The sequence below is a fragment of the Schistocerca cancellata genome, chromosome 12, assembly GCF_023864275.1.
Source record: "Schistocerca cancellata isolate TAMUIC-IGC-003103 chromosome 12, iqSchCanc2.1, whole genome shotgun sequence".
Classification (NCBI taxonomy): domain Eukaryota; kingdom Metazoa; phylum Arthropoda; class Insecta; order Orthoptera; family Acrididae; genus Schistocerca; species Schistocerca cancellata.
In genome coordinates this window covers 146,976,795-147,000,408 of record NC_064637.1, presented here as the reverse complement: position 1 = coordinate 147,000,408, position 23,614 = coordinate 146,976,795, and the positions used below count along the sequence as shown (strand labels likewise).

General features: G+C 39.8%; 1 protein-coding gene across 1 annotated transcript in view; it reads right to left on the bottom strand.

The window, feature by feature from the left end:
- The window catches only part of LOC126109532 (uncharacterized), a 426,878-nt gene that overhangs the window by 32,091 nt on the left and 371,173 nt on the right, over positions 1-23,614 (bottom strand). Inside the window, exons 12-15 of the mRNA XM_049914551.1 lie at positions 23,140-23,307; positions 9,051-9,178; positions 2,236-2,350; positions 1,714-1,848 (exon numbers count right to left, since the gene is read on the bottom strand). Of these exons, the coding sequence (XP_049770508.1) occupies positions 1,714-1,848; positions 2,236-2,350; positions 9,051-9,178; positions 23,140-23,307 (546 nt within the window). The remainder of the gene's footprint in view (positions 1-1,713; positions 1,849-2,235; positions 2,351-9,050; positions 9,179-23,139; positions 23,308-23,614) is intronic.

The window sequence follows — 23,614 nt, the reverse complement described above, 5'->3', positions numbered from 1 at the left end:
AAGATGTCACCAAACCCACGACTTACTCCTCACTGGTGTAAACTTGTTACATACCAGCATCTTTATTCACAGCTTCTTCTCTGGTTGACAGTAGATTCACAAACAATGCATGAGTACACACATGGTAACATATGCTATGCCACCCCAGTTGCTTAGACTTTTTCAACAACCCTTCCTACCCATCTAAAACCCGAAATCGCCCACCTAATTCTTGATGACATGCATCCATGTCAAGTACTATTTCCTCACTCATTAAGAGCCGGCCGGGGTGGTCTAGCAGTTCTAGGCGCTCAGTCCGGAGCCGCGCAACTGCTACGGTCGCAGATTCGAATCCTGCCTCGGGCACGGACGTGTGTGATGTCCTTAGGTTAGTTAGGTTTAAGTAGTTCTAAGTTCTAGGGGACTGATGTCCATAGGTGTTAAGTCCCATAGTGCTCAGAGCCATCTCACTCATTAAGAAATGTAAAAATCCAACTTTCCACTTGCACAGATGGTTATCACTGAGCTGTGTCAAAACACAAACTCTATGACATAGTATTCAAATATGCATGTTCCCCATAATGCAGTCGCTTCATGTTTCATACTAATGTGACCTCATCTTCGAACTATCACTCTAGCACACCAACCGATCTCACAATATCCTTTTCTTGAACCTCTATTAGAAACGGATTTTCTGCTTGCCTCTTCTCTTTGCCTGTAAATCTGTTTGCTCTGTTTTCACTCTCCTTATTCTCATGTTACTTTACTATATTTCCTTGTTACTTACTATTTTTTGGTACATGTTCTTTCTTACTACATGTTTCTCTAATGACCCATAACAGTTCTCAAGGAGCTAGACAGGCTCCACTGTCCAACACTCGATACTCCACATTCGAAGAGATTGATACTCTTTCTCCACAATTACATTACAGGTGCTGCTTGATAATAGTAATTACCTTATTTTTCTTATATCTAAAGGTTAAATAGCTATAAACAAATAGTTTTGAGGATACAAATTTTTACAAGAGATCATTGGTGCATAATTTTAAAGGAAATATATACATTGAGATGAGTGCATATTGGAATAGCAAGAGGGGAGGGTCTGTGCTTAGCTTGTCTCTAGAAGCTGATTTAGTTGTAGCAAATGTAAAAACTTTATTTTATTTTTTACACGGTGCTGGGGTACAAGAAGGTAGCAACTCCCCAACCTACTGTAGAAAACTTACGTACGGCGAATAAAGTTTGCCCGCCATCTCTGTGGGAAGAGAGATGAAATACAGAACATATTATCATAGTTTTCAGATAATCATGATTATAAAATATTTGAAGTCATAGAGGACTGCTGTTGAAGGAGGAAAAAAGCTCTGTGTATCACAAGAGAAGTATTTTGGTAAATGAAGCAGTTATCAAATAACATGAAAATTTACTATTTTTATATAGTAATTTAGAATTTTCACAATATCAAGTCTGAGTTATAATAATTAAACAGAGCTACATGAAAATAAATTTGAATAAAACATATTTCATTCTTCAGAAAGTGCATTCTCATTTGTGTGGTGTCCTCTTCAACTTGTTGGAAAACTGATAATGTTTCCATAGCTGATGAGGTTTTATTACTGATATTAATATTTATAAATCTGGATTAAGTTTAAAGTGATTATTAAATGAAGTTTTCACATAAGAAACACAAAACCACGAAGAAAGCTTAACCATTACAATCCAAATTGCACAAACCATGAGGAGAATGACTCCAACTGCAATGAAGAGCACAGCATACCAGTACTGCACGACCCATTTCTTGAACGAGGCAATGCTCTCGTCCGAAAGGAGCAGTTTGCGAAGTGTCGCTAGAGGTCCTGACGGGTCGACCTGGAAATTTGTGAGTTTTGTTTTACATAGTTGTTAAAAACAATTATCTTTTTGAAAGGGGAGGTTACAGAAATTAACCTTTAGCTATTGCATCTGCAATACTGCTCATAACTTTGTTGAGTGTGTGAAGGGGCTACACTCAGTTTGGAATTACTTTATGTAGTTTCTATCAAATAAATAGATCTCAAATTTGAAGCTCCTAATTTTATCACAATATAATTATGATAAAATAAAAGGTAAAATGGCGTGATAAGGTTACAAAATATGAATTGTTCCTAAAGCAGAGAGATCAATCAGAAATACACTGCAAAGAGAAGTACAACTAAATATAAATTTCTGGTTTTGCAACATGTGGCGTACAGGTGAAGGTGCAAGGCGGGGTCTCACCTCGCGACATTTCTGGAAGACGTCGCAGTAACCGTTGTAATCGTTGCACGGTGTTCCCGCTTTTGCATACATGTCAGGTACATCGTACGGATACTGGTTCCATTCAAATGACGACCTGTAAGGAAGTAATTGGGATGCACGTGTAGAAATGAACAAAACACATTTCTGAGCACTGAGCATATTATTCAATAAGAAAAAAATATATTTTCCTGCTGTTATACTTAGAACTTTATCTGAATATCAATTTTTCTAATCTATTTGCTCCTTCTCTGTCAGAAATACTAAATAAGAAAAGAGAAGAAAAAATAAAAATTGTGAAGGATAAGTTCGAGAAAGTCATTACTGGCTGAGAAGGGCCCGAAAGTGAGGAATAACAGAGAGTTGTCCGAAGTTACCTAGTACTTGTTCCCACTGCTTTTGTCGGTTCAAATGGCTCTGAGCACTATGGGACTAAACATCTGTGGTCATCAGTCCCCTAGAACTTAGAACTACTTAAACCTAACTAACCTAAGGACATCACACACATCCACGCCCAAGGCAGGATTCGAACCTGCGACCGTAGCAGTCGCGCGGTTCCGGACTGAGCGCCTAGAACCGCTAGACCGCCGCGGCCGGCACTGCTTTTGTTCCCCTGATGTCACCTCGAAAGCTGAAGCTTCCCACTGGAAAGTTCCTTTAAGGTGTTATGGTCACATTGTTTAATTGTTTCTCATATTGAGTGGAATATAGAAAATACACAGAAGATTTGGAACTGAAAGAATACAAGGGAAGTCAGACTTCATGAGAAAGAAATTGCTTCTCCAATAATGACACACGAAACCACATAGTAAGGGCAAGGGAGGAAGATTACGGCAGGATGGCAAGGGAATGTGGCTGTGTAATTTTCAGAGTGGCTGCCCCAGTCTTTTGCCTCAAACCAATTCAGGGAAACCATGCAAAACCTAAATTTGGATGGCTAGAGATCTGAACCGCTGTTATTCCAAACATGAGTCCGGTGTCTTACCACTGCAACGGTCAGCTTGTTAACTGAGCATAAAATGTCACCTGAAATCGATTTAACCCTTCACCTCTTTACAGGATGATTCTTTTGCTGGCTCATTCCTCAAATGTGCCTAATATTCTGCAGGTACTTACGCCTGACATTGTGAAAGACTGTTCAGCTGTTGTAGCTATTAACAGTTGAAATCACAGGTGCAGAAAATGTCAGAAGAAAAAGTTTCAAAGCGTGTAAATCTTGTTACAAGTCACTAACTGCTTTCATTCTCAAATGCTGGACAAGTAGTCTAGACCAGTGGCAGTCAAACTGATTCCTACCGCTCACCAGTTGGCATTCCAGCTTTCATGGTGGGTGGTATGTATGGTTTTAGAAAGGTTTTCATAAAATTTTGAAATAAAGATTTTGGTAAGTAATTATTATTATTATTATTATTATTACAGGCTTTAACTTGCTATAAATTACATTAGATTAGATTAGATTGTACATTTCGTTCCAATTCATTGTTAGCGAGGAGATCCTCTGGGATGTGGAACATGTTTACAAAAATGTTTATGAAAAAGATAGGTTACTACTCAACATGTAGCGGAAATGCTGAGTCAGTGCAAATAGGCACAACAAAAAGACTGTCAAACAAGTAAGCTTTTGTTCAAAAGGCCTTCTTCAAATTACACAACATACATACATACATACGCATACTCATGTGAACACAACTCTCTCTCTCTCTCTCTCTCTCTCTCTCTCTCTCTCTCTCTCACACACACACACACACACACACACACACAACTACTGTCTCTGTCTGCCAAGGCCAGACAGACACAACAGATAGACACAACAAAAAGACTATCAAGCAAGTAAGCTTTCAGCCAAACACACACACAAGTACCGTTTCTGACTGCCAATACCAGTTTGAGTGTAAATGTGTGTGTGTGTGTGTGTGTGTGTGTGTGTGTGTGTGTTTGGCTGAAAGCTTACTTGTTTGACTGTCATTTTGTTGTGGCTATCAGCGACTTAACATTTCTGCTATATGGTGAGTACAATCTGTCCTGTCTGGCATTGGCAGTTGTTTGCATGAGCGTGCATTTGTATGTTGTGTAATTCGGAAGAAGGCCTTCTGGCCAAAAGCTTACTTGTTTGACAGTCTCTTTGTTGTGCTTATCTGTGACTCAACATCTCCACTATATAGTTAACAATCTATCCTTTTCATAATATTGTTGAGTACCGCTGGTCTAGATAACCTGCATGCAATGAGTTACACTGCCTCAAGACATTACAATACCTGTCTGTAATAAATGTAATACTTGTCTTAATGCCAAACCTTTAATGTAATGGACATCTTATAATGAATGTTGAAATTCTGCCAATAATCACGTGAAATATTCAAAATCAAATTTCTGTTGCCCCTGGGAGCCATAAACAGTGCACCATGGACCGTGAACCACACTACCGGCTTTTTTTTGTTTTCTTTTCTTTTTTTCCTGTACAGGTTGTTTCTAAATTGGTATCCATACATTTAGAGATGTATTTGTAACACCAAATCATTACAAAAAGTTCAAACGAACAAGGGTCTAAAAATCCTTCGTTAGCAAGTTAGAAAAGTAATTTCCTTTAGTGATACCTGACCGTGTGATGTAGCTCAAATGTGGTTTTCTGCTTACATTCTTACTTACAGATGCACTTGGCATTTGTTTATTATTTGTCTGATTGTCTTTTGTTTAACATCACTGTGTTGAACAAAATGATTTCTGATCATCTTATGGGTCCTATTTCTACCCACAGATACTTACTGCATAAATGTACGTATGGTATCTAGTAACAAGGTGTTCCATTTACTTAATACTGTACCTGTAGGCATCATATAACAGATCATTTTAGTTATTGAGATACCAGAGCAAGTACTTAGTTTCCAAATCTTTGGATTAGTCAAGGGGATCCATTGTCTGGCCTGCCCTATCACTAGATTTGAATCCAATGGTTTTTTGCCTCTGTGGGACATTTAAAATTGTTGGTATGTTCAACTTCTTTACCTAATGGCAACATTCTGAATGAACGTTTCCAAAACGGATTGGACAAAATTTGACGCACTCCAGGAATTTTTGACAGAGTATGCCAAAGGATGAATTGCAGCCTCAAGGCACTAATCAAAGCAGCAAGAATTTGCTTTGAGCAATTTTTGTAAATGTATCACATGCAGCACTGGTAATGCACCTGTGTTAGTGCCTAGTGAAGGATTTTTGCACGGATATTCATACGGATGCAAAAATCCTTCACCCAAATTCATATGGACCCCCGTGAACCATAGACCTTGCCGTTGGTGGGGAGGCTTGCGTGCCTCAGTGATACAGATAGCCATACCGTAGTTGCAACCACAACAGAGGGATATCCGTTGAGAGGCCAGAGAAATGTGTGGTTCCTGAAGAGGGGCAGCATCCTTTTCAGTAGTTGCAGGGGCAACAGTCTGGATGATTGACTGATCTGGTCTTTTAATATTAACCAAAACAGCCTTGCTGTGCTGGTACTGTGAACGGTGAAAGCAAGGGGAAACTACAGCCATAATTTTTCCTGAGGGAATGCAGCTTTACTGTATGGTTAAATGATGATGGCGTCCTCTTGGGTAAAATATTCCAGAGGTAAAACAGTCCCTGATTTGGATCTCCAGGCAGGGACTACTCAGAAGAAACAAGAAACTGGTTTTCTATCGATCGGAGCATGGAATGTCGGATCCCTTAATCGGGCAGGTAGGTTAGAAAATTTAAAAAGGGAAATGGATAGGTTAAAGTTAGATATAGTGGGAATTAGTGAAGTTCGGTGGCAGGAGGAACAAGACTTTTGGTCAGGTGAATACAGGGTTATAAATACAAAATAAAATAGGGGTAATGCAGAAGTAGGTTTAATAATGAATAAAAAAATAGGAGTGCAGGTAAGCTATTACGAAGAGCATAGTGAACACATTATTGTAGCCAAGATAGACACAAAGCCCAGACCTACCACAGTAGTACAAGTTTGTATGTCCACTGGCTCCACAGATGAAGAGATTGAAGAAATGTATGATGAGAGAAAAGAAATTATTAAGATAGTGAAGGGAGATAAAAATTTTATAGTCATGCGGGACATAGAAGGAAAAGTAGTAGGTAAATGTGGAATGGGGGTAAGGAATGAAAGAAAAAGCTGCCTGGTAGAATTTTGCACAAAGCATAACTTAATCGTAACTAACACTTGCTTTAAGAATCATAAAAGAAGTTGTGTACATGGAAGAGGCCTGGAGATACTGAAAGGCTTTAGATAGATTATATAATGGTAAGACAGAGATTTAGGAACCAGGTTTTGTATTGTAAGACATTTCTAGGGGCAGATGTGGACTCTGACCACAATCTATTCGTTATGAACTGTAGATTAAAACTGAAGAAACTGCAAAAAGGTGGGCATTTAAGGAGATGGAACCTGGATAAACTGAAAGAACCAGGGGTTGTACAGAGTTTCAGAGAGAGTATTAGGGAACGATTGACAAGAACAGGGGAAATATAGAAGAAGATTGGGTAGCTTTGAGAGATTAAATAGTGAAGGTAGAAGAGGATCAAGTATGTTAAAAGACGAGGGCTAGTAGAAATCCTTGGGTAACAGAAGAGATATTGAATTTAACTGATGAAAGGAGAAAACATAAAAATGCAGTAAATGAAGCAGGCAAAAAGGAATACCAACGTCTCAAAAATGAGATCAACAGGAAGTGCAAAACAGTTAAGCAGGGATGGCTACAGGACAATTTGGAGAACAGAACCACTTGTATGAATATCAAGAGCTCGGATGGAAAACCAGTCCTAAGCAAAGAAGGGAAAGCAGAAAGCTGGAAGGAGCACATATAGGGTCTATACAAGGGATATGAACTTGAAGGCAATATTACGGAAATGGAAGAGGACATAGATGAAGATGAAATGGGAGATATGATACTTCATGAAAAGTTTGACAGAGCACTGACAGCCTTGAGAGAGCCAGCCATGACAAAACTCTACCATCTGGTGAGCAAGTAAATGAAGATGCATGAGACAGGGGAAATACCCTCAGACTTCAAGAAGAATATAATAATTCCAATCCCAAAGAAAGCAGGTGCTGACAGATGTGAAAATTACCGAACTATCAGTTTAATAAGTCACAGTTGCAAAATACTAATGAATTCTTTACAGACGAATGGAAAAACTGGTAGAAGCCGACCTCAGGGAAGATCAGTTTGGATTCCACAGAAATGTTGGAAGACGTGACGCAATACTGACCCTACGACTTATCTTAGAAGATAGATTGAGGAAAGGCAAACTAACGTTTCTAGCATTTGTAGACTTAGAGAAATGCTTTTGACAATGTTGACCGGAATACTCTCTTTCAAATTCTGAAGGTGGCAGGGGTCAAATACAGGGAGCGAAAGGGTATTTATGATTTGTATAGAAATCAAATGGCAGTTATGAGTCGAGAGGCATGAATGGGAAGCAGTGGTTGAGAAGGGACTGAGACAGGGTTGTAACCTATCCCCCATGTTATTCAATCTGTATGTTGAGCAAGCAGTAAAGGAAACAAAAGAAAAATTCGGAGTAGGTATTAAAATCCGTGGAGAAGAAATAAAAACACTTTGCAGTTTGCCAATGACATTGTAATCCTGCCAGAGACAGCAAAGGACCTGGAAGAGCAGTTGAACGGAATGGAACGTGTCTTGAAAGGAGGATATGAGATGAACATAAAAAAACAAGGATAAAGGAATGTAGTTGAATTAAATCAGGTGATGCTATGGGAATCAGATTAGGAAATGAGACGCTTAAAGTAGTAAATGAGGTTTGCTGTTTGGGGAGCAAAATTACTGATGATGGTCGAAGTAGAGAGAATATGAAATGTAGACTGGCAATGGCAAGGAAAGCGTTTCTGAAGAAGAGAAATTTGTGAACATCGAGTATAGATTTAAGTGTCAGGAAGTCCTTTTCTGAAAGTCTTTGTATGGAGTGTAGCCATGTACGGAAGTGAAACGTGGACAATAAATAGTTTAGACAAGAAGAGAATAGAAGCTTTCAAAATGTGGTGCTACAGGAGAATGCTGAAGATTAGATAGGTAGATCGTGTAACTAATGAGGAGGCACTGAATAGAATTGGGGAGAAGAGGAATTTGTGGCACAACTTGACTAGAAGAAGGGATCGGTTGGTAGGGCATGTTCTGAGGCATCAAGGGGTCACCAATTTAGTATTGGAGGGCAGCATGGAGGGTAAAAATCATAGAGGGAGATCAAGAGATGAATACACTAAGCAGATTCAGAATGATGTTGGTTGCAGTAGGTACTGGGAGATGAAGAAGCTTGCACAGGATAGAGTAGCATGGAGAGCTGCATCAAACCGGTCTCTGGACTGAAGACCGGAACAACAACAACAACAATTCATACCGATTATTATGATGTTTTTGTGTCAGGAACACATCCCTAAATTTATGGAGACCAATTTACAAAAAATGGTTCAAATGGCTCTGAGCACTATGGGACTCAACTGCTGTGGTCATAAGTCCCCTAGAACTTAGAACTACTTAAACCTAACTAACTTAAGGACATCACACACATCCATGCCCAAGGCAGGATTCGAACCTGCGACCGTAGCGGTCGTGCGGTTCCAGACTGTAGCGCCTTTAACCGCTCGGCCACCCCGGCGGGCACCAATTTACAAACACCACACATCTTCAGATTGATTCTACCGGCAATGTAGGATTTGTAAGGCTGTTGTATAATATTCAACTGTTAGCTCCTTACTGTCCTACAGGTAATTCCCTTGGTAATTTGTGATGAGAGGTGGAGCTACTTACAGACAGGGCTGGTTCTCACCCGGCTGCTTGCAGCACAACTCACAAGCCTTCGTCTTCTTGTCATTGGGCCCGGGTGTGCACTGGCACGACTCCAGTCCGTAGGCGAGGCATATGGAGCCCGTGCATTCCTGTGCGGCAGAATGGTGGTGGTTAGGGAGAACACTGTCTTCTTTATGCTTCAAATTTATCCAGTTACTTCACTCAAAAAACATTTTGCATCACCTTCATATCTGTGAACTAAAATTCAAGCGGAGGAGGAGTAAAAGAATAAGCTCTATAAAACAAAAAACAACAACAACAAAACGTACAAAAAACACAGAAATTAAGGCACTTTGTCTGAAAGTGTGCATCTGTGAAATCAGAATCTGCCACTGGGCAACACTATATACTGTGATTCTCCACACTGTGTACAGTAAGATGCTCAGTCCTTGTTCATCATGCTGTCCACAAGGTGCGTGAGGTGTTACTGCTCCGGCCTGTCCCACTCTCTGATGGCAGCCTTGAGAAGGGTTCCAGTGATGACATACCGTATGCTGAGATGTACCTCCCGTATTAGGGAAAACAGTTAAAAATACCTGATACTTGTTCTGCATATTAGTTGGTGACACACTTTTCAACTGTAATATGTGATACCTGCAGCTATGCAGATACTCAATACTTGTTTATTATGTTTACCTGACTTATGTATTCATGTTTCTCACTTTCACATATGTTAAATGTTGTTTAAGATTGTTTAAAGTAATTTAATGACATGTTGACTGCAAAGATCACCACCTCGTTTCATCCACTAAACTACAAAAAATCATAGATAGATTTATTCTCACAGCATAGAGAAGGTGTTCAGCAGATGATAGGCATTTTTAATAACACACTGTTAGGTTTTACCTACTGAACAGAATCATTTCTCAGAGGGGGAGAAACACATACACACATTTTTTACGTGCACTGCTTCCACACACAGGGCATATAAGCAAGAAGTTTTATCTTAACTACACAGTAGCCACTTCTCTCTCTCTCTCTCTCTCTCTCTCTCTCTCTCTCTCTGTGTGTGTGTGTGTGTGTGTGTGTGTGTGTGTGTGTGTGTGTGTTTGTTTTTCTCCCCTCCCCATCTGATGAAGGATTTTGTCCAACAACTAAAAATCTAAAAGTATCCACTCATCTCAAAATGGATAAATACACATCTTGTATGGTTTTCAAGAGAATCTTATACAATTTCTCTTGCTAACTAGTGGCAACTGCAGGTAACAGTGATGGAGGTAGAGTGTAGACCAGAAAGATTAAAAAATATCTACATCTACATGACTACTCTGCAATTCACACTTAAGTGCCTGGCAGAGGGTTAGCAAACCATTTTCATACTACTACAAAGGAACACCTAAATCTTTCTGTTCGGGCTCTGATTTCTCGTATTTTATTAAGATGATCATTTCTCCTTATGTAGGTGGGTGTCAACAAAATATTTTCACATTCAGAAGAGAAAGTTGGTGATTGAAATTTCGTAAATAGATCTCGCTGCAATGAAAACCGCCTTTGTTTCAGTGACTGCCATCCCAACTCGCGTATCATATCAGTGACACTCTCACCCCTATTGCACGATAACACGAGACGGGCTGCCCTTCTTTGCACTTTTTCGATGTCCTCCGTCAATCCTACCTGCTAAGGATCCCACAACATGCAGCAGTATTCCAGCAGAGGACGGACAAGTGTAATGTAGGCTGTCTCTTTGGTGGGTTTGTCACATCTTCTAAAGTGTTCTGCCAACAAAGTGCAGTCTTTGTTTCTCCTTTCCCACAATATTATCTATGTGGTCTTTCTAATTTAAGTTGCTCGTAATTGTAATTCCTAAGTATTTAGTCGAATTGACATCCCTTATATTTGTGCGATTTATCGTATTTCTTTTAGTACACATGTGGATGACCTCGCACTTTTCTTTGTTTAATGCCAATCGCCGCTTTTCGCACCATTCAGAAATTCTCTCCAGATCATTTTGTAATTGGAATTGATCATCTTATGGTATTACTAGACGGTAAATTACAGCATCATCTGCAAACAATCTAAGGGGGCTGCTCAGATTATCACCTAGATCATTTATGTAAATCAGGAACAGCAGAGGGCCTGTGACACTACCTTGCGGAACGCCAAATATCACTTCTGTTCTACTCGATGATTTACTATCTATCACTATGAACTGTGACCTCTCTGAGAGGAAATCACGAATCCAGTCACACAACTGAGACTATACTCCATATGCACACAATTTGATTAATAGTCGCTCGTGAGGAACGGTATCAAAAGCCTTCTGAAAATCTAGGAATATGGAATCGATCTGAGATCCCTTGTCGACAGGACTCATTACTTCATGGGAATAAAGAGCTAGCTGTGTTGCATAAGAACGATATTTTCTAAATCAGTGTTGATTATGTATCAATAAGTCATTTTCTTCAAGGTGATTCATAATGTTAGAGTACAGTATATGCTCCAAAATCCTACTTCAAATTGAGGTCAGTGATATGGATCTGTAATTCAATGGGTTACTCCTATTTCCTTTGTTGAATATTGGTGTGACCTATGCCACTTTCCAGTCTTTAGGAACAGACCTTTCATCAAGTGAGCAGTTGTATATGATTGCTAAGAAAGGCACTGTTGTGTCTGCATACTATGAAAGGAACCTGATTGGTACACCATCTGGACCGGAAGACTTGCCTTTCTTAAGTGATTTGAGTTGTTTTGCAACACCTAAGATATCTACTTTTATGTCACTCATGCTAACAGCTGTCCTGGTTTCGAATTCTGGAAATTTACTTCATCTTCTTTCGTGATAGAATTACGGAAAACTGTATCTAGTGACTCCGCTTTAGTGGCACCATCATCGGTAACATTTCCATCGCTATCGCACAGTGACGGTATTGACTGTATTGACTGTTTCTTGCAACTGGTGAACTTTACATATGACCAAAATCTGTTTGGGTTTTCTACCATAATTTGAGGCAATATTTCATCGTGGGAACTATTAAAAGTATCTTGCATTGATGTCCACACTAAATTTTGAGCTTCCATGAAACTTAGCCAGTCTTGGGGATTTTGCGTTCTTCTGAATTTGGCATGATTTCTTCGTTGCTTCTGCAACAGTGTTCTGACGTGTTTTGTGTACCATGGTGGATCAGTCCCGTCTCTTATTAACTTATGTGGTATGGAACTATCTATTGCTGTCGATACTGTATCTTTGAATTTGAGCCATGTCTGGTCTACACTTACATAATTAGCTTGGAAGGAATGGAGACTCTCTCTTAGGAAGGCATCAAGCAAATTTTTATCTGTGGCTTGAACATGTATTTTTGCCAACAAATTGAGGGTAGATTGAAGTCTCCGCCAATTATAACTGTATGAGTGGGGTACTTATTTGTAATGAGATTCAAGATTTCTTTGAACCGTTCAGCTATTATATCATCTGAGTCGGGGGGTCGGTAGAAGGAGCCAATTATTATTTTGGTACAGCTGTTGAGTGTAACCTCTACCCATAGTAATTTGCAGGAACGATCTATTTCAACTTCACTACAAGATAAACTGCTACCAACAGACACAAACACACCACCAACTACTTTATTTAATCTATCGTTTCTGAACACTGTTTGCACCTCTGTAAAAATTTCGGCAGAATTTATCTCCGGCTTTAGCCAGCTTTCTGTTCCTGTAACGATTTCAGCTTCAGTGTTTTCTATCAGCACTTGAAGCTCTGGTACTTTTCCAATACAGCTATGACAATTTACAACTACAATAGCGACTGTAGCTTGGTCATTTCTTTGCCCTGTACCCTTTGAGACGGAAGCCCTTTTTTATCTTTCCCGAGACTATCTAACCTAAAAAACCATCCAGTCTATGCCACACAGCCCCTGCTACCCGTGTAGCCACCTCCTGTGTGTAGTGGACACCTGACCTAGTTAGCGGAACCTGAAACCTCACCACCCTATTGCATAAGTCGAGGAATCTGCAGCCTACACAGTCGCAGAACTGTCTGAGCCTCTGATTCAGACCCTCCACTCGGCTCTGTACCAAAGGTCCGCAATCGGTCCTGTCGATGATGCTGCAGACGGTGAGCTCTGCCTTCATCTCGCTAGCAAGACTGGCAGTCTTCACCAACTCAGATAGCCATTGGTAACCAGAGAGAATCTCTTCCGATCCACGTCATTAGTGCCGACATGAGCCACCACCTGCAGTTGGCTGCACCCTGTACCCTTCATGTCATCCGGAAAGACCCTTTCCACATCTTGGAAGTCTCCCCCCAGTATTCACATGGAGTGCACATCGGCATGTTGACATCTGGTGGCTGTGGTGGACAGGGGAAACATGGCAATTCATCCTTATGCTGACAAAACCATTGCAGAATATGAGCTGTGTGAACAGCAGCTCTGTTGTCTCTGAACACAGCATTACCATTGGGAGACAAACATTGTACAATGAGACAGACCTGACCAGCCAAAATGCTCCCATAATCCTTGGCAGTCATCTGACCTTGCAGAGTAACCATGAGGCCCTTGGAATGCCATTACATGACTGCCCAAATCATCACCAAACCCCCCACCATGATTCACTCTTGGGACATAAACGCAGCCAGAAGTTGGAAAGTGTGAAAAAAGACAGATCCAACCAAATGACTGTCATCCATTGGTGCATAGTCCAGTTTTTGTAGCTTCTGCACCACATTTTCCTGTTAAGAGCATTTGTATCACTGGTGAATGGTTTTGGAATTCCAGCTCACCTTGCAGTTCCCTACTTATGGAGCTCCACTTGTGTAGTTTTATCACTGACAGGGTTTGTGTACATGACATTCAGTTCTGCAGAGGCTTTTGCAGATGTCGTCCTCTTATTTTCAACCCTTTTTATTTACCATTTGCCACAATCACCAACACACACTCTCTGCCACGTTGTGAGTTAGCAAATGGTGTTTTTTTTTCTTTTTTCTTTTTTTCCCCCCTGTATCCAGTATAAGTCTTTGATAGAATGCCTGTTGAAACTCAACGCTCTTCAGCTCCCTCGGTTACAAAAATACCTACCATATGAACACCAAAAATTTGCCCACATTCAAGGTCACATGATGCACTCACAACTACACGGATCACCTTTCTGACCATGATTGACACCTGCAACATATTGAGGCCATTGCACATGTGCCATTTGTGGTCAGATACAACAGTAAACCTGCAGGCTTTGCTAGCACTTGCATTTATGTTCAAGCATGCAATTTTTGCAGTATATTCATAATTTTGCTCTGCCCCCTATATATGATGAGTAGCAATCTACCCTAATATTCATGTAATTATTTCTTCCTCAATATACAAAATAAATCAATGCTCGTGACTTTAATGAGAGACACTTCTAAGGGTATAACACATTGCACTGAGCTTCTCTGTTAGTTATTCATGTGTTGACTCCAATCAAATTGTTTCCCAGCTGGATCCCAAGGAATTTTACATATTGTGTTTCACCTAGTTTATGACCATTACTGTCTAGTTCTGCTGCCAATAGGTCATTATTTGAATTTGCATAGTATGAGTCTTTGAGAGATTAAGACTTAAATTGTTAGCTGTCAGTCGCTTTTAGGCAGCTTCAGCTATCTTCTGTATTTGTCTGCTAAAATTGCATTTGAACCCTCAATAAGTATGCTTGTGTCCTCAACAAACATTAAACTGTCCTTTAAAGTCACTGGAAGAGCATTTATGTAGGTTAGAAGCAAGATTGGGGCTAGCACTGACTCCTGTGGCACTCTACATGATGTGTTCCCCCATCCTAGAGTTTTTTGATGCCTGAGATGCAGTCTGATAATGAGAACCTCTGCATCCTTTTACGGAGGTAAGATTCCACCCATGCAAGACAAATGCCATTAATCCTATAAGACTTTAGTTTCTTAAGTAGAATTTTGTGGTCCACACAATCAAAGGCTTTGGCCAGGTAAAAGAATATACCAAGAGGATAATTTTACTTGTTTAACTCTATGAACACTTCATTTGGAGATATTGTATAACTTTCTGCATGGAGATTCCTTTAAGAAAGTATAAATGAGTCAGTGTTCTACTGTAGGCCGCTTTCTTAAAGAACTTTGAAGAGACTGGAAGGAGTGATACAGATCTGTAATTAGAGATAGTTGCTCATCTCCATTTCTTAGATAGGTGTTACTACAGATACTTATGTCTGTCAGGAAGTATGGTTCAATTCCATGATTAATTGCAAATATACCTTTAGTGGCAATCCTATCAACTTGGCACAAGATTTTAATATTCTGCTAAAAACACCATCACAGCTAGGATTATTACTACTTTTTAGTGATCTGATCATTTCTGTACTCTCTTCAGAGGTTAAGTTTTGTAAACTAATGTGTGCTGGTGGTGCATGCAATGTCTGCAGAAGTAGATCTAAGACATGTATTACATTGTCTAGTACTGGTTGCAGTCACTATGAGGAAGTAATAATTGAATTTGGTGGCCAGTGATTTGAAAGTATCACCAGTGCTGCCCAAGTTATTTGCTGGGAGCTCTATTCCATTTGAATGAGTAATTTTGTTTGCTTCTTGTTTAATAATGTTGCAAATAGTTTTTGTCTTATTTGTAGAGTGTTTATTTTTTGAACATACTACACAAGTTTTGCTTTGTTATTGACAGAAGGGAGGATTTAACAATACTGGTAGTACAATTAGTTTCAAATCACGACTGCTGCCCATTCTCTGAATTACATAAAGCTCTCTCATCCTAGTATCCCAGGAGTTTCCACTTCTTATCCTTGGTTCTGTAAAATTTTACCTTTACTTGTTCTAGGGAAAAACAAGACTCAAAATACTGTTGAAACATGTTTAAGGAAGATTTAAATTTTCCATCAATACTGTCTGCTTCATAAATTTTTCTCCACCACACTTCACATAATTTCTCCTTAAATATTGCGGTTGAATCATTGTTTATATTATTCTGTGATAGACACTTTTTTTGTAAGATCTATTCTTAACAAGTCAGTATATTTTATTGTTAACATTTGACCATTGTGGCCAGATAAATCATTGTCTGCTGGGCATACAGCTAAATCATTGGATGTTGTCAGGTCTAAAAATAAATTGTCAGTAGCTGTTTCATTGTCCTTCAACCCACGTAGGAAACTTTAATGTGGAAATAATCCAAAGTTGGACATCGACAACCCTCGGTGCCCTCACTCAGCACTGTCTGACAGGAAAACAATTTTAATGTCTCCACAATTAGTGATTCTCCATTTAAATCTGCAAAATGTCATTAAAACTATTTGCAGGTTCTTTATGAAGCTTCAAATATTTCCTGCCTGTGTCCTGTAAATTGTCAGTACTACAAGCTTGTGTGTTTCTCAATCCACTATAGTGGCATAAAAAAGCTGTTCATCATATCCATCAAGATGAAACAGTTGAATTTTGCTGATTTCCACAGAGCAAGAAGTCTGCTGAAATTTCATCTACCAAATTCATTCTCCTGAATGGATATGAGAAGTTCATATTTTTTATTTATAAGGCTTCTGATTGTTTGATGGCTGTTCTTTAATATTCTTAACTTGAGCAGCTCTGTCATTTTGATGAATTTACCCAAAAAAACCCTAGTGAACACATTGGAGATCACTGTGATAAGCTGGATAGTGCTTTGATCAGATTGGGTGCCTCTGGTAGTCAGCTGTGCAATGTGACTTACCAGAAGTATTCATATGTAAACCGTGCTGTGTACAATGTAACTGAGTGAGTGGTGATGTTTCCAGAATGAAATTTTGGATTCTGCAGCACAGTGTGTCCCGATGTAAAACTTCCTGGCAGATCAAAACCACGTTATGAGACTGAGAATCAAGCTCGGGACCTTTGCCTTGCACGGGCAAGTGCTCTACCAACTGAGCTACCCGAGCATGACTCACGAACTGTCCTCACCCGTACCCATACATCCCTCTCCCACAAGTCAATTTCCTACCTCTGCGTTAACATCTTCCACAGGGTGTTTCATTCAGGCCATATCATATTGCTCAAAGAGGAACATAATCTTTACATTTGTGAGAGCAGCATTCTCAGCAGTATGCCCAATGACATTCTCAATAGTATATTGAGGTTACGGTCCACAGTGTTACCAGTACCCCTCCTATTATTACATGATCTTCCCTTCTAAGATGCTTCCTCAAAGAGCCTAAATCACAGGTAACATCAGTGAGTCTGTGGGCAGACTTGATTTCATAAGTCATTGGACATTTTACCCAGATGGGTGTTAAATCCTTAGCCTGAGACACTACAGGGAAACTGATTGCACCAAGATATTAAATGGAATTGTGTGATATACAATACTATATAAAGACAAGCAGTTGTATAACATTGTTACCAAGAGTCTAAAAATTTTCTTGAGTAATTTACATCAAACTTTTTCACGGTACTCTAATAAATGTCCGTACACACATAGACTACACATTTTTTTAAAATATATATGGTATACAAGCACATTTTCCAGTCCTCAATGCAATTCTGAATGTCACATTTTGTTATGGTGTTCAGCTCTTTCAGCCATTCTGTTTTTAGCTCACCAACGATGGCAAAATGACATCCTTTCACAATTTTCTTCATCCTGAGAAATAGAAAGAAGTTGCAGCAGGCCATATCTAGTGAATATGGTGGCTGAGGTAACATAATGTTTTTTTGGCAAAAAATCACAAGCAAGCATTGAGGTGCGAGCAGGAGCATTATCATGATGCAATTTCCTCGAGTAGTTTTGCCACAGTTGTGGTTATTTTCTTCGTATCACTTCATGCAAATAGCAAATTACTTCTAGGTAGTATTCTTTATTGACCATATGGCAGGAACTCATGGTGCACTATCCCATTGTAACTGAAGAAAACAGTGAAAAAAACCTTCGCACATATTATCGAACCCTTTGAATTCCACCCCCTGCCCCACCTCCCCACCGCTCTCTTCAGGCAGTTTCCATTGGGATCACTAGCCCTCGGTTCCGATGTTACACCCATATACCTATGTTTTATCACCTATTATAGCCTTCTTTAGAAGTTCTGGATCATTGTCGACTTCATTCAGAAATTCCTGATTGATGTCTAGGTGAAGACATTCCCAGTCAAAATTCAACAGTTCTGAAACGAACCTTGCTGCTACACATTTGTGCCCAAAATATTTGAAAAAATTGGTTGGAAGAGCCAAAGGATATACCAACATCAGCAGCAACCTCTCTGATGGTGATTCAGTCATTTTCAAGAACCATTTTCTTTACTTCTTTTGCACTGTTGTCAGTAATTGATGTACTAGGGAGTCCAGGTTGGTCGTCACCTTCAATGTCTTCTCGGCCCTCTTTGAAATGTTTATGTTACTCGTAAGCTCTTGTCACACTCATAGTGGATATGTCACAAGCCACAGTCAACATTCCGAATGCTCTGCTGCATTTTATCCCATTTTTCAAGGAAGATTTAATGCAGATCGTTTGATCCATCTTTTTCAGAAGCAACAATCTGCACAGCACTTGAAAACATGTATAATCTTTTCAATTGTCAACAATAAACTACATATTCAAAACACCTCAGAATGTAAAAATACATCAGGAATACATGAACCAGCAAGATGAAAAGGAAAAGAAATGAAAATTTGATGTACAAAGTCCGCCAATTAAAAAGATCCAGTTACTTATTGATCACACCACCTATATACAGGGTGAGTCATTAACTATTGCCACCTAGAATAATCAGAAAGTATGATAGTAGCTGAAAAAGTTTGCCAGACAAATGTAGCATGGGGCAATGGGGGCCATAATATGATGTTGGTTTTTTGTTGCTAGGTGGGGTTGTGTCAGAGATATGAAGATCAACTTTGTTTTCTTAAATGGATTGCTGTAGTTTGGTACCTAATTTCTAAGAGCGGCTATTGAGATGAACCCAATGATGTGTAACAGTAAGATCTTTGAAGGTCAACGAAGGTCAAAAAGGTGGCACAAACATCCATCTACAGAAGGTGTTCGAAGCGATGACCATTGGTATCAATGCAGTGCTGAAATCTTCTTATCATGAATGGAGTGGTATTCCTTATCACATGGGCACTTATCGAAGCACATGCTCTGACAATTCTCTTCAAATGGCTCTGAGCACTATGGGACTTAACTTCTATGGTCATCAGTCCCCTAGAACGTAGAACTACTTAAACCTAACCAACCTAAGGACATCACACACATCCATGCCCGAGGCAGGATTCGAACCTGCGACCGTAGCAATCCCGCGGTTCCGGACTGCGCGCCTAGAACCACTAGACCACCGCGGCCGGCGACTATTCTCTCTCACATATCTTCAGGTGTAGTCATAACATCCTTATAAACAATCTCTTTAATGAATCCAGACAAGAAAACATCCAGAGGCCTCAAGTCTGGTGAATGAGCTGGCCACGATACATCTCCTTCGCATCCAATCCAATGAATTAGGAATTGTCTCTGAACAACTGGATCTTTAATGCATCAGAAACATATCTGGCAAAGGAAAGTCACTAACAAGGAAATGGAAATTTGCACTCTTGCCACTGTAGTTCGAGACCCTTGTGTTTGTTGTTGTTGTTGTTGTGGTCTTCAGTCCTGTGACTGGTTTGATGCAGCTCTCCATGCTACTCTATCCTGTGCAAGCTTCTTCATCTCCCAGTACCTACTGCAACCTTCATCCTTTTGAATCTGCTTAGTGTATTCATCTCTTGGTCTCCCCCTACGATTTTTACCCTCCACGCTGCCCTCCAATACTAAATTGGTGATCCCTTGATGCCTCAGAACATGTCCTACCAACCGATCCCTTCTTCTGGTCAAGTTGTGCCACAAACTTCTCTTCTCCCCAATCCTACTCAATACTTCCTCATTAGTTATGTGATCTACCCATCTAATCTTCAGCATTCTTCTGTAGCACCACATTTCAAAAGCTTCTATTCTCTTCTTGTCCAAACTATTTACCGTCCATGTTTCACTTCCATACATGGCTACACTCCATACAAATACTTTCAGAAATGACTTCCTGACACTTAAATCTATACTCGATGTTAACAAATTTCTCTTCTTCAGAAACGCTTTCCTTGCCATTGCCAGTCTACATTTTATATCCTCTCTACTTCGACCATCATCAGTTATTTTGCTCCCCAAATAGTAAAACTCCTTTACTACTTTAAGTGTCTCATTTCCTAATCTAATTCCCTCAGCATCACCCGACTTAATTCGACTACATTCCATTATCCTCGTTTTGCTTTTGTTGATGTTCATCTTATATCCTTCCTTCAAGACACCATCCATTCCGTTCAACTGCTCTTCCAAGTCCTTTGCTGTCTCTGACAGAATTACAATGTCATCGGCGAACCTCAAAGTTTTTATTTCTTCTCCATGGATTTTAATACCTACTCCAAATTTTTCTTTTGTTTCCTTTACTGCTTGCTCAATATACAGATTGAATAACATTGGGGAGAGGCTACAACCCTGTCTTACTCCCTTCCCAACCACTGCTTCCCTTTCATGTCCCTCGACTCTTATAACTGCCATCTGCTTTCTGTACAAATTGTGTTAGTTCATGTCAAATCACAAGGGAATCTGGCATGAGCCAGAATAGTGTTGTTCGTGTTCTGCACCGCCAGAAATATCATCCTTACCATATCGGTCTCCACCAAGAATTAAATGGTACAGATTGTATGCATCACATTGAATTCTGCCGATGGGCTCAACTTGCAGATTCAGAGGGATGACACATTACTTAATTTGATTTTATTTACTGTGGAGGCTACATTCATGAGCCATGGAAATGTTAATTTGCATAACATGCATTATTGGGCAGCTGAAAATCCATGTTGGCTGTGGCAAGTTGCACGCCAACTTAATGATTCATTGAAAGAATCCTACGGAAATGCAGTCCGAAAACAAAGGAAGTAGGTTACAGTACGCTTGTTCACCCACTGCTTGAATACTGCTCACTAGTGTGGGATCTGTACCAGATAGGGTTGATAGAAGAGATAGAGAAGATCCAACGGAGAGCAGCGCACTTCGTTATGGGATCATTTAGTAATGGTGAAAGCGTTACTGAGATGATAGATAAAATCCAGTGAAAGGCTCTGCAAGAGAGATGCTCAGTAGCTCAGTACAGGCTTTTGTTGAAGTTTCGAGGACATACCTTCACCGAGGAGTCAAGCAGTATATTGCTCCCTCCTACATATATCTCGCGAAGAGACCACGAGGATAAAATCAGAGAGATTAGAGCCCACACAGAGGCATACCGACAATCTTTCTTTCCACGAACAATACAACACTGGAATAGAAGGGAGAACTGATAGAGGTACTCAGGGTACCCTCTGCCACACACTGTCAGGTGGCTTGCGGAGTATCGATGTAGACGTAGATGTAGATAAACCGTGGTCGATGAGTGTATGGTGTGGGATTCTGGAGGACAGAATTATAGGCCCCTATTTCATCGAAGGAAATCTTAATCGTAGGAAGTACACCACATTCCTGCAAGAAACATTAGGTTTGTTATTGGAAGAAATATCTGTAGGAACAAGGAACAAAATGTGGTATGAACACAATGGGTGTGTGGCACATTTTTCGCTGATGGCCAGAAATGAGTTGCAGAGACAATTCCCAAATCATTGGATTGGACGTGGAGGAGATGTGTCGTGGCCTGTTCGTTCACCAGACTTGATGCCTCTGCATTTTTTCTTGTGGTATTCATAAAAGACATTGTTTGTAAAGACATTTCAACTACAGCTGAAGATATGTGAGAGAGAATTGTCAGAGCATGTACTTCGATAAGTGCCAATGTGATAAGGAATACCTCTCAATCCATGATAAGAAGATTGCAGCACTGCATTGATACCAATGGTCATCACTTCCAACACCTTCTGTAAATGGACATTTGTGCCACCTTTATGACCTTCGTTGACCTTCAAAGACCTTTCTGTTACACATCATTGGATTCATCTCGATAGCCGCTATCAGAAAATGAGTACCAAACTACAGCATCCCATTTAAAAAAACAAAGTTGACCTTCATATCTCTGAAGCGACACCACCTAGCAAAAAAAGACCAACATCATATTATGGCCCCCATTGTCTCATGCTACATTTGTCCCACGAACTTTTCAGCTCCTATCGTACTTTCGGAGTTATTCTTGGTGGCAACAGTTAGTGACTCACCCTGTATAATAGGGAAAAGTTATTACCAAAAATCTTGAAAAGTTGTTGACCAACTAACTTCAAATTTTTATGCAACACTCCATTCATAGAGACATACGCTACATTTCTTTTTTCCCAGAACGATATGAAGTGTTCCTGTTAAAACTGTCTGGAAGATAGAAAATGCTATACTGTGGGGTCCTGTGAAAATGTGACTGTTTTCCTTTTTGCAGTCAGTATTAAAAATGGTAGCAGGGCATTTAAATTGTTACAGAAATTGTTTCTCCCTCATATATTTTTTCTCCTTACTTATAATTTTAAACAAAACTTGTACATACATTTATACTTTTTTGTGTTCTTCCTCATACTTGGTTTTAACACAGAACAGGAAAGTTGTTTTCATGGCTTACGATTAGAATTACTACTATGAAATCTGAAACTTTGTAATCCTATAATTTGCAATTTAAAAGTATGTAAAACATTGTCATTGAACCTACAATCTTTAAAGAAACAGCAGCAAGCGAGGTCTCTCATACACCATATACCAATGATCATAACCTATTTACTCATTTATTTTAAGTGATTTCAGTGCCAAATCAAGGTTTCATAGTCTATAATAATAAACAATGCTCAGGGTAACTGAGGGTGGGGTGGGGGGGAAGAAATGTACAGAAAGGAGGGGTTGGGGTGGGGGAGTAGACATAGCATGGAGGAAGAAAAAGATGAACAGAGAGAGAGGAGGTGATTGACAGAGGGGGGAGGGGGAGGAGTACATGAATTATATGCAATTGCCATACATATTTAGCAATTGCAAAGCATTGCCAGGTACATTAGTCACATATATATGCTTAGCCTAAAAATGTATACTGCCATAGAAGCACGAAAGCTGTATTATAATTTAAAGTCGTATTAATAATTATTATGACAGTATGTGAAACTTACCCCCATGAAGCACACAAATTCCTCATTGCAGACAGTCTTGTTGGGTTTGTTGAGGGATGGCGGGCACATGGCATTGCGACCGCTGCAGAAGCTCGCGTCCCGGCAGCCGTTGTCGTCTCGGCACTTGTCTCCGAACTTGATCTGGCAGTCGGTCGTGCAGCACGGACCCTGTAAAAGTAATGTGAGGTGGGCACTGATAATTAATAATTGTGGATACAGTAAACTAGCTGTAGTGCTTTTTGCTGACCACATAACGATGTTAAATAGTCTCTGGACAGAAACACTTAACTATACTGTAATGTGATATAAATTTGTCGGTATCTGACATATACGATCTGAAGCTGAAAATGTGATTTTTGAGGACAGCAACTACAGCACTCTGCTCCCTGTGGTAATAATAAATTGCTTTAAAATCTATGTGTCCTAAAAATTTGGAAAAAATGTGAAAGTCTAGTACAATATAAATCTCTCCTGT